This window comes from Corvus cornix, chromosome 2, assembly GCF_000738735.6.
Source record: "Corvus cornix cornix isolate S_Up_H32 chromosome 2, ASM73873v5, whole genome shotgun sequence".
NCBI classification, from domain to species: domain Eukaryota; kingdom Metazoa; phylum Chordata; class Aves; order Passeriformes; family Corvidae; genus Corvus; species Corvus cornix.
This window is the reverse complement of record NC_046333.1, coordinates 52,557,899-52,572,984: the sequence shown is the minus strand read 5'-3', so window position 1 is coordinate 52,572,984 and position 15,086 is coordinate 52,557,899. Positions and strand designations below refer to the sequence as shown.

Sequence of the window (15,086 nt, the reverse complement as noted above, 5' to 3'; positions counted from 1 at the left end):
CAGGTCAGGTGGTGGTTCTTCATAATCCATCCATCTATCCAACCATGAAAAAAAGTTCTTTCATATTTAGGTGTTATGCCACCAGCATAAAACAGCTCCCAGAAATTTTGTCTCCCCTTATTTTGGGGAGAGTCATATCCAACTGCCTACTATGCTACACTTCATTACAGAAAAAGTGACAGGGTACCTGCTCCAATGCTTTGAGTAACAATCTGCTGAAAAACTCTTTCTGGTGACACAAGTGTTTAATTTTCATAGATAAAAATAAAATTAGATTTAAGATGAAAGATCTTCTAAAACCCTTTTCCAGTTTGAAAGCATAAGACAAGTTTTGTTCAGAGACAGTAACATAGGCTGAGACATAAAATACTATGAGCTTAAACTAATATAAATGGTTACTGACAATGAAGTCATTAAAAGAAAGCATAAATTAAAATACATGCAGTTCAAACACAGTTCACATGTTTATTTTACAATGTCGGAATGTTTTAGAAACTGTGCTGTTATGAGGCAATGCAGAAAGAAAGAATATTATTTTCAAAATTAGCCATAAAATTGTTTTTATTTTTATTTCACACTATGGCACTAATACAAACTTGTCATTAGTACTCTAAATTCAGAAGGCAATGCACCAGATCTTCTTCTGCAGTTATTCTGCTACTGCTTTTTTATTTTGCAGAGTAATTTAAAGCCATTGGAGTATCATGCTTTTGTCTTTACTCTCAGACTAATTCTCACTGCATCCTAATAGGCCAGGCAGTCATGGCAGGTGTAACAAACAACTTCTGCATTGCCAAATATATGCAGAAATTGAAGGACATAAACTAAGAAAGCTCCTGCACTAGATCCAAGAACTTACTGTAATTGGTGTAAAACCTGATGCAGCTCCATCTGCCTATTCCATCACATGTCTGTTGCTCTTTTTTTTTCTCCCAGTATACTTCCTGAACTTACCTGGACTTTCATAAAGGGGTAGGAGAGATGATTATCACATGCAAAAAAAAAAAAAAAAAGCTTCAATGATCCCTGGTCATTTTAAGCACATTATTGCTGGCCTGAATTTTCCTCCCCTAAGCTTCCAAAAAAGCTAGGAAGTTAAATTTGTTTGACACAACATGAAGATAAGAACATCTGAAGCAAATTATCCTCTTAACACTCTAACAAAATCCTAGAGATTATCATGAAGTGTAAGTGGAACTAGAGCAGGAAGTTTGAAACTGGGATGAAATTCCTCTTTCTTCGTGTTAATAATGAGTTCTGCTATCTTCCTGCGCTCAGTGTAGGGAAATAAAAAGCTATCAGTACTGAGGGAATCTTATTAGATTCAACTCTATTTTTAAACAGCTAGGATCAAAATCTTCATTCAGACACACTGGTGCCACTCCATTAAATTCCAGCAGTGGCACCACTGGTAGAAAAAGAATGGCACTCAGATTTTTCACCATTAAGTAATCTGTTTTCATTACCTTCTCAGCAGTTTGTTTCATTTGCCTGCAGTAGAGAAACTAAAATTAGAAAACATTTCATGTTCATAGTTAGCTTGCTTCCAACGTGAAAAAAACAAGTCTATAAATTTGTCTATTGGATTATGGCTTGTGCAGTTCTCTTGTAAAGTTGTCTTTACATTATAGTGATGAACTGTAAATGGTGTAGTGCATTATTTTGTCCAAAGTAATTCAAATTAATGACCCTAGAAATATTATTTTAGGTGACTGTTATAAAGCATTGACAATACCCATGAATATTGCCAGCAGAATTTCTTTTCTTCTTTGTAATGTAGGCATTGCCATGTGTTAATAAACAATTTTCTGATCATCTTCAGAACTTGCTGCTCTTGCAAGAGTTCCACTTGCCAGTCTTGTGTCTGTTCTAGTAGCAAATGAATGTCAGGTAAATGCTGATAGCAAATTATCAAAAGTCTGAGTACATTTGTCTTGCCTTTACTTGCATACACATATTCACATTTCACATTACCTAAAGCATCACTGATTCTGACTAAAAATAGAAAAAAAAATTGAACAAGTGTGGTGATCTCTTAGGTTCTTCACTTTGTACCTGTGAAAATAATGTTAGCTTAGAAAGTCTAAAAATTACTTTGTTGTTTCATTTAAATGAAACTTTCAAAAAGGAAAAAAAGAAAAAATGCAAATGATTGTCCTGGTTCAGATAAATGTTACTCTGGATGCTAAAAATGCATTTGCTTCTCAAGAATGGAAATGGTGTGTAATTTTTTTGCAGTGTACTGGTTCATGTCATCCTTACTAAGAAAGTGTTAAGCCTTACCAACCACAGACAGCAGCATTTTGAAATTATTTGAAAAAACCCCCAAATTTCTTCCAAACAGCACAGCACCAAAATTAGCACACATTTGGGAAATATGCCATCATAGCAGTGTCCAGAGGCACTCTTAAGAAGCTTAAAGATCAGAGGAGGATATGAAATGATTTGCGCTTCAGAGAAACTTCTCGTGACTAAATACTGATGTCAAGACCACATCTAAGGAAAAGTGAATGGATCACAACAGCATGGAGTCAACCAACTTCTGGATTTCAAAAGAGAGAACTGAAGAGTAAGTTTTCTATTAAGCAATATTAATAAAACCCTACTGTGGCAATGATGCTAGTGAACACCGGTTTTCTGTAGTTGTCACAGACCTGTTGTGCTTCACTTTGTCCTGAAGAAATGGTTCTGTAGCTCATCCAATCGCTTTCATAGTAAGGCTGGCCAGTCAGCAGAAACAATAACTTTGCCTGCACTTGCACATTTCTAATTATTTTCAATTAACTCATTCAAAACATATTTTTAAAATTCTTGTAATAACTTCTCAATCCTTCTTCCTGACAAAGTATTACAAGCAAATCAGCATCAAACATACATTTCCTTATTTTAGAGGTCATTCAATAGTCACACTCCAAACTAACTTTAAAGGTAAAGCAGCGCTTGAAAACAGATCTGAAATTCCTTCCTCAGATGACATTTGGCTACAAATCCCACAAAAAATTTTAATTATTCTTTTAATATCAGGCACACCCTTCTAATTTCTTAGAGGCAGATAGTTATTTTATACCCACAAGGAGCTTTTCTTACTGCAGGCAAACAACAAATTTTTCAACATGCTGCATGGAGTATGTGTTCATGTAACAGAACGACAGAAACCTGTAAATCTTTTTATCCTAGATGGGCAGAGTTAATTTCAAATTTAATCACCATGCTGCATGTAATAAATGAATCGGTTTCGGGGTGTGGATTGTTACTATTTGGACGAGATATAAAAGAGGGGAGTTCATAGTTGAATAAATGGGCATGTTAACTGAGGATATTTTGAGACTGTCCAGGTGTAATATCAGAGTGTTAGCACAAGGTGGAGACGCAATTGGGGATGTGATGATGTGATGGACTAGAAAATTACCTCATGCAGGCGATGTCAACATCTTGGGCCTCTACTGGGAAAAGGATTATCCAATCATTCGATGCCCTCAGGAAATGATTGGACAAAAATGCATCTTGATAAAGACCAATAGAACCCCTGGAAGCAAGCCAATGAGAAGAAGGATCCAAAATCCACCAATTGTGAATGGACAAAGGGCATAAGAACGGACCTGGGACTTTATCTGGGGTCCTCCTGCAGAACTTGGGGTCCAAGGGCGCACCCAGTGGGTCACACTGTCCTTTTTTGTGTGTTGGTTTACTCTAGCTTGTCGTGCAGAGCCTGGGCTTATCCTGGGTTCCCGCTCTCAGTCATTAATAAATAAACAAGTTGGCTTTTCTTTTTAAAAAAGTCTCAGCCTCGTTTACAACACTGCATATCAGGACCACTGATAAGGAGGCAGAGAATAACTGTTAAGGAAAATCTGACAGTGGCAGGCACAATGTTGCACTGCAAAAATAAGAGATGAATCTTCTGTATGTGGCTCGTGAAAAGGACATGAAGACCAGGTCCACACTAACCATTCCAAAAACATCTGCCACGAACAGGAATCGAGCGGCTATATCCATCTCAGTTGAAACCTAAGACAGCACAACATCAGTCTCTTCTCAGATAACACATCTGATCAAACAAAATGACAAGCCACGGCATTAATAAAGGATTTTGCTTTTCCTACTAATGATGGGATTTCCTTGTCTCATAAAAGTTAATAGCCAAAGATAAATGTAAGAAGATGGAATCCTAAGAATCCAAACTGCAGTCATTTCTTCATGCTGTCCTCAGGGAATAATACCATCTTTGGCTTCATGAAGAAAGAGGTAGATGATGGTTTTGAAGGAGCAGTTTTTAAGATTCTTGTCAAGAGTTTTAAGTTTGGCAAGTAATGGTGACTATTATCCCCTACATTTAACACAGGACAAAAGTATACCCCTAAAAGAAAAAGAAAGAAGTGTCCCCTCAGGATAATGACTTCTAGAATAAATAAACTTAGAAGACTTTAAGTTTGGTGTATTTTCAGGAGCAAGTATGCTGTAATGAGCAAAACCAAGTAGTATCACTAGCCCATGCTCTCTGCGGCTTCTGTGCCGTAGCTTGGGGTGCAGCGGTCTTCCAAGAGCATCTCCTTAGCAAAGCTGCTCGGCAGGATCAGCCACACACTCACACACGCGTGCATGCACAAACTCATGGGTAGCTTAGTAATGTGGATTGACAGCAAAGAGGCAGGAAGGATCTCTGCATAGTGTTCCACAGGAGCAGTGTATTGTTTCCACATGATGAAGGATTCCAGGGGCAAAGAGAGAGAGCAATGAAGAGTCCAGATTTAAGTAAGGGAGCGGCGAGAGCACCAGGGACCAAGGATCTGAGGGCACGGGGCAGTACAAAGACAGGACTAGGGAATGGGAGCCAATGGAGAGGCTCTGGGGGAGTGGCGAGGGGCAAAGGCCAATGGGGGGAACCTGGAGTGGAGAACTTTCTGGGACATGAAACATAAAAGGTAGCAAGGGGGCTAGGTGGCCAACAGCCAACCAGGAATGCAGAACTGGGGTACGTTACCATAACAGAACAAAGCATTCTGGGAGAGGCTTCCCTTCTCACCCTAACCTGACAGAAGTTTCTGGTGCTTGGAACTGTCTTAGCACAGAACTCTTCCTCCCTTGTACCACAGGCTGACCAGCCACCACAAAGTAACATTGAATTAATTGTCTTTTGTTTTCTAGTCAACCTGTATTTAAAGATTTAAATAGCTTAAGTGCTTGTTAAATATAATTGAAATATGCATTTAAGTGCCTTTATTAAGAAAGACATGATCCCATGCTTTAGTCAGCTGTGGACAAAAGGAATAATAACCTTGTGTCACCTAAGAACTGGGTTTACTTCCTGGTTATTGGTCCTTCTTAACGTCCAGAGAATCTGCATTTGAAGAGGTAAAATCCAAACAAAGTGCCAGCTTTCAAGTTATAACACACTCTTCCCATTTTTACACAACATACTTTTAAAACTGAATTAAAGTGTTGCAACAGAACATTCTGTTTGGATCCAGAGAGCAACCATTCCCCAAGGACACCTACAGGCTTTGCCCACCACTGTAACCATGTCTTTTGTAACACACATTCTCTTATTCAGACTTCTTGAGAACCTCTCAAACAAGCAAATAAAAACTGAGTGAATCCACCTGTTCAGTACATAATGAAGGGTTAATCTGAACTGCTACCAAATAAACATCATCCATGCACCTACAAGATTTTTCCATATAAAATACGAAGTCTTTGCAAATATCTGTTACTTTGCAATTACCACAGAATAGTCTTTCTTCTCCAATAAAAGTTCTTGCTGCTTGATTTATTACTTGTAATAGTTGCTCTAGTCATCTACATTCTTGGAGTCTACTTTAAGCAGAGTATCAAGTAAGAACAGCTGTACTCTGTCATGGTCCAGAATTAATGTCCCTTATCCAAGGAAATGCCAGATGTTCACAGTAAAGCACAAAGAACCTACCATAAGTTACAGACTTGCAAAAATATTTTCTTTTAGTCTTCCCATAGTAAGACTCAGCCAAGTACTAAAGTGTAAGATTTTGTCCTTTCTAAAAGGTATTTTTGTTCTTACATGAATAGCTAATTATGTCCCAAAACCTGTACCTTCTTCTATGTGCTTCCCTTCCTTAAAACTGTGATCCACAGGAAATGTTGAGAATGTTCATAGAATTTTATTTTTTAAATATTGAAACTTGTCTTTCTGTTTATTAAAAAAACCTGCTTGATTTGAAAAGAAAAAACAAAAGAACAGAAACAAAACCTTTTGGAGAGGTCAGTCTGGCTTTTTTTTTCCTTCTCTCCAGCAACATATGGCAACATCTGCTGCCTCCCTGATGGATAATGACTTGTTGGCATTGACTTTTCTGCAACCACTTAAAGTGGCAAGTAGATAAATTCAGGTGCAATTAAAAAAAATATACATGCACACATATAAATACATGCCTTCAAGTTCTTGAAGTTTGGTGTAACTGCATGTCGCAGTTTTACATTGCATGAGCATGTAGTTATTATTCTGAGATCAACACACTGAGCATAAAGCCCATCACAACTTTGTTTTCTTGTCCAGGAAACATAAACTGGCTTTTGCTAAGTGACAAACCATACAGCAGAAACTGTTAAAAGGAGGATATTGTCATTTTGCAAAATGAAGGAGCAGACACTTCAAGTTTTAAACATTTATTAAGCCTCATCAAAACAGTTTCGAACACATGACCTAGTGCTGTGTGAGGCAAATTTGAGTATTTCCTGGATGATTAAGCATGACACTTGTGCGGACGGCTTCTGGAAGATCTTTCTGTGCAGCTTATGGACATGAGTGTGTTTTCAGAAGTCAGGACGGTCCTTTTTCAGTCTACTGTAGTCCACATTAACCGAGTAGAACTAGGAAAGAGAAAGGAAAAAATATTAAGAAGCTTGACTACACATTTTCCCTGGTATTTACTAAAAATATGCATCATTCAACTCAGGAAACTGAAATAATATTTTGAGTCTGTGAACTGGACAATAATAAATTAAAACTTTTGATAAGCAGTAACTTTTTAATATTAATTCTACACCCAGTATTAGAAGCTCTGCACTTAAAATGAAGCAGTGCTCATGTCTTCCACTACAGAAAACCCACAGTTCCTCTTCTTAACCCTCAGAATTATAAGTCCATTCAGATGAACTTTTTACAGTACTGCTGAGTTTATCCATTTTTCTCAAAATCTATGGCTCCTGTATACTGAAGGCAAAAGCCAGCTTGCCGAGTGGCACAAAGCACAGTGTCTGTGAACAGACAGTGGCACAAAGGAACATTTTTACTGCAGTGCTGCAAAAGCCAAGTTTGGTTTAAGTAGTTGCATCTAGAACTGCGAAGGATGACAAGGAGGAATGAAAGCAAGAACAGATCCTCCAACACACTCAGTTTATATTATTATCATTGGATCCTGTTACAAGCAATCCAGAACAACCCGAAAAATGACTGAGGACAATGAGTTTACAGACTAACAGCATATTTTGGCATCCCAGCCTGACTTGACATCAAGCACATAGATGTTTTTCTTAAAAAAACAAAAGAAAGAAAAACACGTAACTATTAGCTTGATTATTTTTAGTTATACCCAATTTTTAATTTTTTTTAACTTTCTCAAAGGAAACAAAACAGCCTACAGCACATTCAAATTACAGCTTTCTGTGCAACTCCTACAGTAATGATCAGGTCTTCAACTCTTTCTTTGGAAAAAGACGTAGTTAATATGACAAAAAGAAGTTTACAATAGAAAAAACCTCATCAAAAGCTAAGACTAACAAGAACTTTTTACTAAAGAGTCATCCTCAAATTAGAGTATACATCCTTTTCATTTCCCACAGTGTAGATTTGGAAAAGAATGTCCCCAATGATACACACACCCAAATATGGCAAACCCCGAGGCTGTGCCTGCATGTTAAGGCAGAAGGGGAGTGCTACAGAAGTCATGCACTCTTTAAAAGAATTTGTGCTGTGCACTATGCTGGATTTGCCAAGTTTAGATATTTACAAACCAGCAACATTCCAGAATCGGCAATGAAAACAAAGAATGAAATGTTCTTCATGGACTCTTAAGGGAACTGCAACCTGTTTTACTTTGGAACTGTGGGGTTTTTCTACTTATTTTAAGGACTGGAATAGTAGCATATGGTACTGAACAAGACGCTAGCTTGCTTTCTTGTACGTTCCCTTCAGGTAGGCAAACATAGTAAGTTTGCCTTTTTTGTAGCTTGAGAATAATCTTAAAATATTCTTAACAGCAATTCACTAAAACAGCACTTCTGTAAAACATGATTAAAACATGATTCGTGTTCAGAGAAGGGCAATGAAGCTGGTGAAGGGTATTGAGAGTAAGTCATATGAGGCATGTCTGAGGGAGCTGTTGTTGTTCAGCCTCGAGAACAGGAAGCTCAGGGGAGACTATCACTCTCTACAACTCCCTGAAAGGAGGGTGTAGCCAGGTAGGGGTTGGCCTCTTCTCCCAGGCAACCAGCAACACGATGAGAGGACACAGCCTCAAGCTGCATCAGGGGAGGATCAGGTTGGACATCAGGAAGAATTTAATCACTGGAAGGACTGTCAAACATTGAAATAGATTGCCCTGGGTGAGGATGGAGCCACCATCACTGAAGCGTAGAAGAAATGACTGGACATGGCACTTAGTGCTGCGGTCTAGGTGACAACATGGTGTTCAGTCAAAGGTTGAAATCAATAATCTTGGAGGTCTTTGCCAACATAAATGATTCTACGATGCTAGGATTTCTGTAAACTATCCAATGTTTTAGACATCTTTGCATGCTTCCTCATTAGTTCAATGAAATTAGCTGAGTATCAGCTAAAGAACATTTCTATTGCATCCAGTTACTCACAATACTGTTTTGTGCTCAAAAAATCAACTGCAGAACTGAATTCATGGTTATGTTAAACACTGACATTTTCCTGCAGTGCTTCTCATGAGTATAGGCCACCAGCTTATAGAGCTTAGAAAACTGTAGTTCACAACTTTTGGGGTTTTGTCTTTCTCCCTTTAGTTTATTTCTGAGTATTATGAGCCAGTAAATTCTTCCTCTCATACATAGTTCCTCTTTTCCTTACAGTGCAGTAGATATGACTGTTTTCATATAGACTCCTTTCATCCCATTATCAAGCATCATTAGGAAAGTTTTAAATCTCGAACTCAGCCATCTCTGCTCAGGGTTCTAGATAGAAACAAATGCTGCACAGAACAAATACATCACTCATTCAACTACTTTCCCTATATAATCAAACATCCTAAAGCAGTAGGCTACACCTAATATTATGCTTCCTAAAAAATCTGTATTTCTCATTTTACCTTGTACTGGTCACTGGGAGACAATTTGTTCCAAGGTTCTGGGTTATTTTTCTTGTCCCAGCTATTGAGAGAAATGCAAGACGTGAGAGAATATTAACATTATCTTCAAAATTTTAAAAAAATATATTCATATACGTATTGTGGTTATTAGGTCATGGAGTGACCCATCCAAGAAGTTTTCACAGCAAAAGGCATCGTCCTTTGCCAGCAGTCTCGAAATATCATGGTAAACAAATCAACAAATCACCAAATCAAGGAAGATTCCACACACTTCATGTCAGGTGATACTGGATCAAGACATTAAGGCCTCCAGGAACATAAAAGCCAAGGCAGTGGAGTGTAACACATGCAGCAAGAGGACTGGCATTGGGGATTACTGTATACATACCAGACATCAGGGTTGAACATCGCCAAACGCATGAGATACAGGCCTGCACCAACACCTCCAGATCCAATGATCACAAACAGAGGGATCAACTGGAGTAACAACAAAAAAATTTAGTATCATACTATGATACAGCAAAATAGTATTCATACATAGCACTTCTGACTGCAGCTATGGCAAACCAAAAAACAATCTTACAGACTTTGAGCCACAAAAGCGTGGCCCTCTAAACCCCTGGCATGACCTTCCTGTTTGCAGGACATCCCTGGGGTCATTGAGGAACCAGCAGCTATGAAGAGGCAGATGTAAAAAACCACTACTGCTTCAAGAGAAAGCAAACCCAAACCAAAAATCCCGTCACCACGCGTTTCTGAGACACACATCCTTCCCTCCACTGCCAAAACAGCTCCTACCGTCCGTACTCAGATTACAAACCGAAAACATCAGAGTGGGACTGTGGGGGCAAATTGATGCGCAAGAAGAACAGAAGGGCCACCTCGAGCCTTGCAGCACAAGCAAGGCCGCAGAGACCAGAGGAAAAAGGGGACCGGACCGTGGCTGCTGAACCAGCTCTGGCCGGTCCAGGGGCCCGGCATGCACAGGAATGCCAAGGGACGGATGGGCGAGGACGAGGCGACCGGCGCGGCTGGGGGCACCGAGCGGCGGCAGGGGAGGGCGGGCGCGGGGCCGGGGCCGGGTACTCGCGCCCAGGTACTCACAGCCGGGTGCTTCTTCGCGTGGGTGAAGATAACGCGTAGCACCATGGCGGTGGTGGCGGTGCGGTGGTGGCGGGTTGGTGGCGGCGGGTGCGGGCGAAAGTCTCACTCTCTGCGGGCTCCGCAGCGCTGCCTCCCCCTTCAACCACCGAGCCCCAATGTCACCGAGGCCCCCGCCGCGGCAGGTGCCGCCGCCGCAGCCCGGATGTAGCAGCTCCGGCGTTCGCCTGCTCGCCCTCCGCCGATCTGCGCCGGCCGCCGCGCCGCCGCCCCGCCCCGCTCCCGTCCCGCCGCGCTCCCCGGCCTGCGTGGTCCCCGCACCAGCGCGGCCCCGTCCCGCCGGCAGCGCGGGCACCGGGAGCGGCAGCAGGCACCGGCCCGGGCACCCCGGGGCAGCCGGGCAGCCCCGCCCCGCCCGCTGCCGCGCGGGCAGCGCCTGCGCCCCGGCTGCCCGCGGCGAGCAGGGCCCGGCAGCCTCGGCCGCCCGGCCGTGGGGGCCGCCCGCCTGCCGTCCCTCGCACAGAACGGGTCAGGTTGGACGGGACCTCACTGGGTCATCTGGTCCAACCTCCGTGCCCAAACAGGGTCATCTTAAAGCACATGGCACAAGATTGCATCTCGACGGTTCTGGAGTATCTCCAGTGAGAGGGACTCCACAACCTCTCTGGACAGTCTGTTCCAGTGCGCGGTCAACTGCACAGTAAAGAAGTTTTTCCTCGCATTCAGGTGGAACTTCCTTGTGCATCAGTTTCTGCCCGTTGCTTCATATTCGACTGCACGGCACTACCAAGGAGAGCCTAACTGCATCCTCTTGACATCCGCCCACTTTAGATATTTATAGGTATCAATAAAGTCTGCTTTCAGTCGTTTTCTGTCGAGGCTGAACAGGCCCAGCTCCCCCAACCTTCCCTCTTAAGAGAGATGCTGCCCTAATTGTCCTCGTAACCCTCCACAGGGCCTGTTCCAGGAACTACCTGTCTTGTTCTGTGGAGTGTAGAACTGGACACAGCACTCCAGGTGCAGCCTCACCAGGGCTGAATAGAGGGGCAGGATCATCTTCCTCAACCTGCTGGCAATGCTCTTCTTAATGCACCCCAGGATACCACTGGCATCCTTGGGCACATGGGCATGCTGCTGGCTCATTGACAGCTTGTTGTCCACCAGGACTTTCTTGGCACGGCCCTCACACCGCCTGAGAGCTGCTGCCACAGAGACGTAGGGCAGAGCCTGCCACGGCCTTCCTGAGAGGCGCCTACTGCTCCCTGTGGCATCGGGACTGCTGGGAAGGTGTGTGGTGGTGGTGGGTACTGGGTACGTGCACACCCGTGTCTGCCTCTCAGCTGGGCTCCCCTCACAGGAGAGGCCTGAGCACTCACCAACCCGGGTTAAAAGTCGAAGGGATTTGTGGAATATGGGGTTATATCTGTTGAAGTGGTCGAGGCTCACCGCCACCAGAAGGCCCAGCAGGAAATGCACAGCTGCGGGCGGGACGAAGTCGGTTGAGGGCTGAGAGGCACTTGGGGCGAGGAGAGAGTCGGTTGAGTGACAGTTGGAAGTGAGACTGTGATTGGATGGCAGAACGCGTGGATGGCATGTGAGCGGGAAGCTGATTGGGTGATAGGACGCGTGGACAGCAGCACCGCAGCTGTGCCAGCCAATGGGTGCCCTTCTGCTATTAAGTTCTGTCAGGCTTCGCTTTGGTTCCGGTTGAGATCGAGGGTGGGAAGAGGGGGCGATTGTTGGCAATAAATGGATCTTCTTGGGACATGCGAGAGGGTCCGTCGTCTTTGTTCCCCATTGCTACAGGGGTTGTTTAAAGGTGAGGCAAAAGAGTTAAGAGTTTCATTGTCCTGAAAAGGATACAGGGAATGAAATCCATCATAAAACTGCCAACTTAATTATTCTGCTACGGTCAGGTTGGTAGAAGTTGGGTGCATACGTGGCACTGAGACAGCCCTTTGATTTTCAGAAGGGGTTTATAGTGATATATTACATACAGGTGATTCTCCCTGTCTACTCCACCTGGAGCACTGCATCCAACTCTGGGGTCCCCATTGCAGGAGAGACATGGATCTGCTGGAGCAAGCCCAGAAGAGGCCACAAAGGTGATCAGAGGGATGGAGGAAAGGCTGAGAGAGTGGGCGTTGTTCAGTGTGGAAAGGAGAAGGGTTATGGGGTGACCCGTTTGCAGCCTTCCAGTACCTGAAGGGAACGTACAAGAAAGCAAGAGGACTTTTTACAAGGACACGTAGTGACAGGACATGGGGGAATGGCTTTAAACTTACAGAGGGTAGGAAGAAATTCTTTACTTAGACGGTGGTGAGGCACTGGAACAGGTGGTGCAGAGAAACTGTAGATACCTCATCCCTGCAAGTGCTCAAGGCCAGGTTGGATGGGGCTCTGAGCGACCTGGTCTAGTGGAAGGTATCCCTGCCCATGGCAGGGGGTTGGATCTAGATGACCTTTGAGGTCCCTTCCAACCTGATCCATTCTATGATTCTATAATATTTTGGCCAAGGTTGCTTTAATTATTTAAATATGGCTTGAATTTAGTTACTTTTCTAGTTACATAATTTTAAATGAGCAGCATGGCTATTTATTGTATAGTACTGTGTCCAAGTGCTGCCCTATTTTTTTCTCCGTTACTGTGTATCTTGTATAGAATTGGGAATTTAATCCCTATTTTTGGATAGTATCACCAGCCACTTTGATGTGTGATTTCTTTCACAAAAGGTAGCCCAAAAAGTAGATTTGTCCCCCAGGCATTAAAAAATTCATTATTAGGTAAAAGGAATCATCATGCTACTAACCTAAGACAGAAGTAGTCCTTTTCCTAGGTTAGAAGCAAAACAACTTTTCATGAATGCTCTTAGTTTCTGTGGCCATATAACAAAGAAAAATTCTGAAGTAAAAAATAACAAAGTGGCAGAGAATACATGGATGGCTACTATTTCACTCACTAGTTCCACAGACTGGCTTCTGCTTATTTTCAAACATTGTCTCAAATTGTCTCTGTTATGATATATTCTTAAAAAAAAAAAAAAAAGTCATATTCCTTGCACATCATTCAAAAGTCCTTTTTTTTTTTCAGATTGCCAGAGCCAGTTTAACCTGGGTAATAGCTAAGTTTGGTAACTTGTACAGATGCATTTGACAAGTTATTGGGTGGCACAAGAAAAAAATTGTTACAACAATGTTTTCTTTGGAGCAATGCAATCCTATTGCTTGTCTCCCTCATTTGTTTCAGAGTTGATAAACTGAAAAAAAGCATAGTTATTGTGCTCCAGGAGTCTGTTAACTGTTCCAGTATTCACTATGTCATAAAGACACTAATTTTCCATTTTTTTTCAAAATGGAAAGAACAATTTCCCTGTGTTAAAAGTATGGAAAATAATAGCATTGCTGCTATTCTCCTATAAAAGAGAAACCTCTAAGAGTAATTTGGAAGGTTACAGTGCTCACCCTCTAGTACAGTAGTTGAACTTTTCACCATATACTTGGATTGCAGGAGATGCCAGTTGCCAAAGCAGCTTCAGGAAAACCAGGGAGCAACCGAAGGGTAGATAGCCACAAACCATGTGGGGCTGCTCAGCAAAACTCTGCTCAGACTGAAACAGTCTGCTTCCTTATGCACAGCCAACACACGGCTAAGTGCAAAAATTTGGAGACTTCAAGTATCCTGTTTCTACTAAGGAAAGATCATCTGAGATACATTATTTCCACTAGGCTATTTCTTGGGCACATATCTTTAGGAAAGATATCATGATTTTTGTATGTTTCTCAGTATAATTTTTTTCACAATGATTTATAGTTTTTGCTGTCATCGTACGCTTTTATGAATTTAAAGAGGCATAGTACCTGATCAATTTGCAAAATTTGTCACGCATTTCATGGGCTTTCATAAATTTTCATCGTGTACATCAGCTTTTATTGCCTGGATCTGTATGGCTCAGCTGCTTCATTGTTCATAAACCTGTCTTATTATTTATAATGCTTGGAATTTTGTGTATGGAAATGAATTTTGCAGACATAAAAAAATTAAAGTTTGAAAACAATCAGAAATCAGATTTTTTCATTCTAATTTTGAAAACTGCAAGTTAATATTTTTAAATTTCACACAATGCAGCATTGCAAAAAATGCAACCCCTCACTTGCGTCACTTGGCAAAATTCTGAGTATAAACTCAAGCCACCTCATGGCATCTTGATGATGGATCCGTGGTTCTGAGAAATACCTACTTAGCTGCCAAGTTTGAGTGCTTGTACTATGCTAGTTATATAAATTATATGTGTTAATTTATAGTAATACTGTCAATATATTGGCCATACTTGAAGACTAACCATTTTCTGTAACTTATCAACCCATTCCCAGGAAGACAGTAAACACTGGATAAAGGTAAATAATTTTGCTGCTCTTGTATCTGTTGCTTAGCTACTCAAGCTGAAGGTAAACACATTTATTCCCTCTTGAGGTTTGGTGTCTTTGTGTTCACACCTGACAATTACATTTATAAACCTTTAGTTAGACATGTCACTTCTTTTAATCTGAGGAAAGTTATTTTTGTGTAGGTTTCTGCTTTTTAAATAAGTGAATGCATAAATCCTTCAGGTATTTTGGCAAGTTTTTGTGATGAACCAGTCCATTAAGAACTAGGAGCTGGACTTGCAGTAGTGCTCAGCA

General features: G+C 41.8%; 1 protein-coding gene across 1 annotated transcript; it reads right to left on the bottom strand.

Moving 5' to 3' along the window:
• Positions 1 to 6,623: 6,623 nt before the first annotated feature.
• Positions 6,624 to 10,783, bottom strand: NDUFA4 (NDUFA4 mitochondrial complex associated). The gene is made up of 4 exons (XM_039549928.1): positions 10,410 to 10,783; positions 9,694 to 9,782; positions 9,306 to 9,366; positions 6,624 to 6,843 (listed from the first exon to the last, which is right to left on the bottom strand). Exons 1-4 carry the CDS (start codon positions 10,452 to 10,454, stop codon positions 6,787 to 6,789), a joined length of 252 nt encoding a protein of 83 aa, XP_039405862.1. The 5' UTR covers positions 10,455 to 10,783; the 3' UTR covers positions 6,624 to 6,786.
• Between the last annotated feature and the right edge of the window lie 4,303 nt (positions 10,784 to 15,086).

What these genes read in the sequence shown, in the direction of transcription:
- NDUFA4 (XM_039549928.1), bottom strand. Translation starts at nt 10,454, where the DNA reads ATGGTGCTACGCGTTATCTTCACCCACGCGAAGAAGCACCCGGCT. An exon ending in ACGCGAAGAAGCACCCGGCT is followed by an intron (nt 9,783 to 10,409) that starts GTGAGTACCTGG and finishes TTGTTACTCCAG; the next exon opens with TTGATCCCTCTGTTTGTGAT. An exon ending in CTCCCAGTGACCAGTACAAG is followed by an intron (nt 6,844 to 9,305) that starts GTAAAATGAGAA and finishes TCTCTTTCCTAG; the next exon opens with TTCTACTCGGTTAATGTGGA.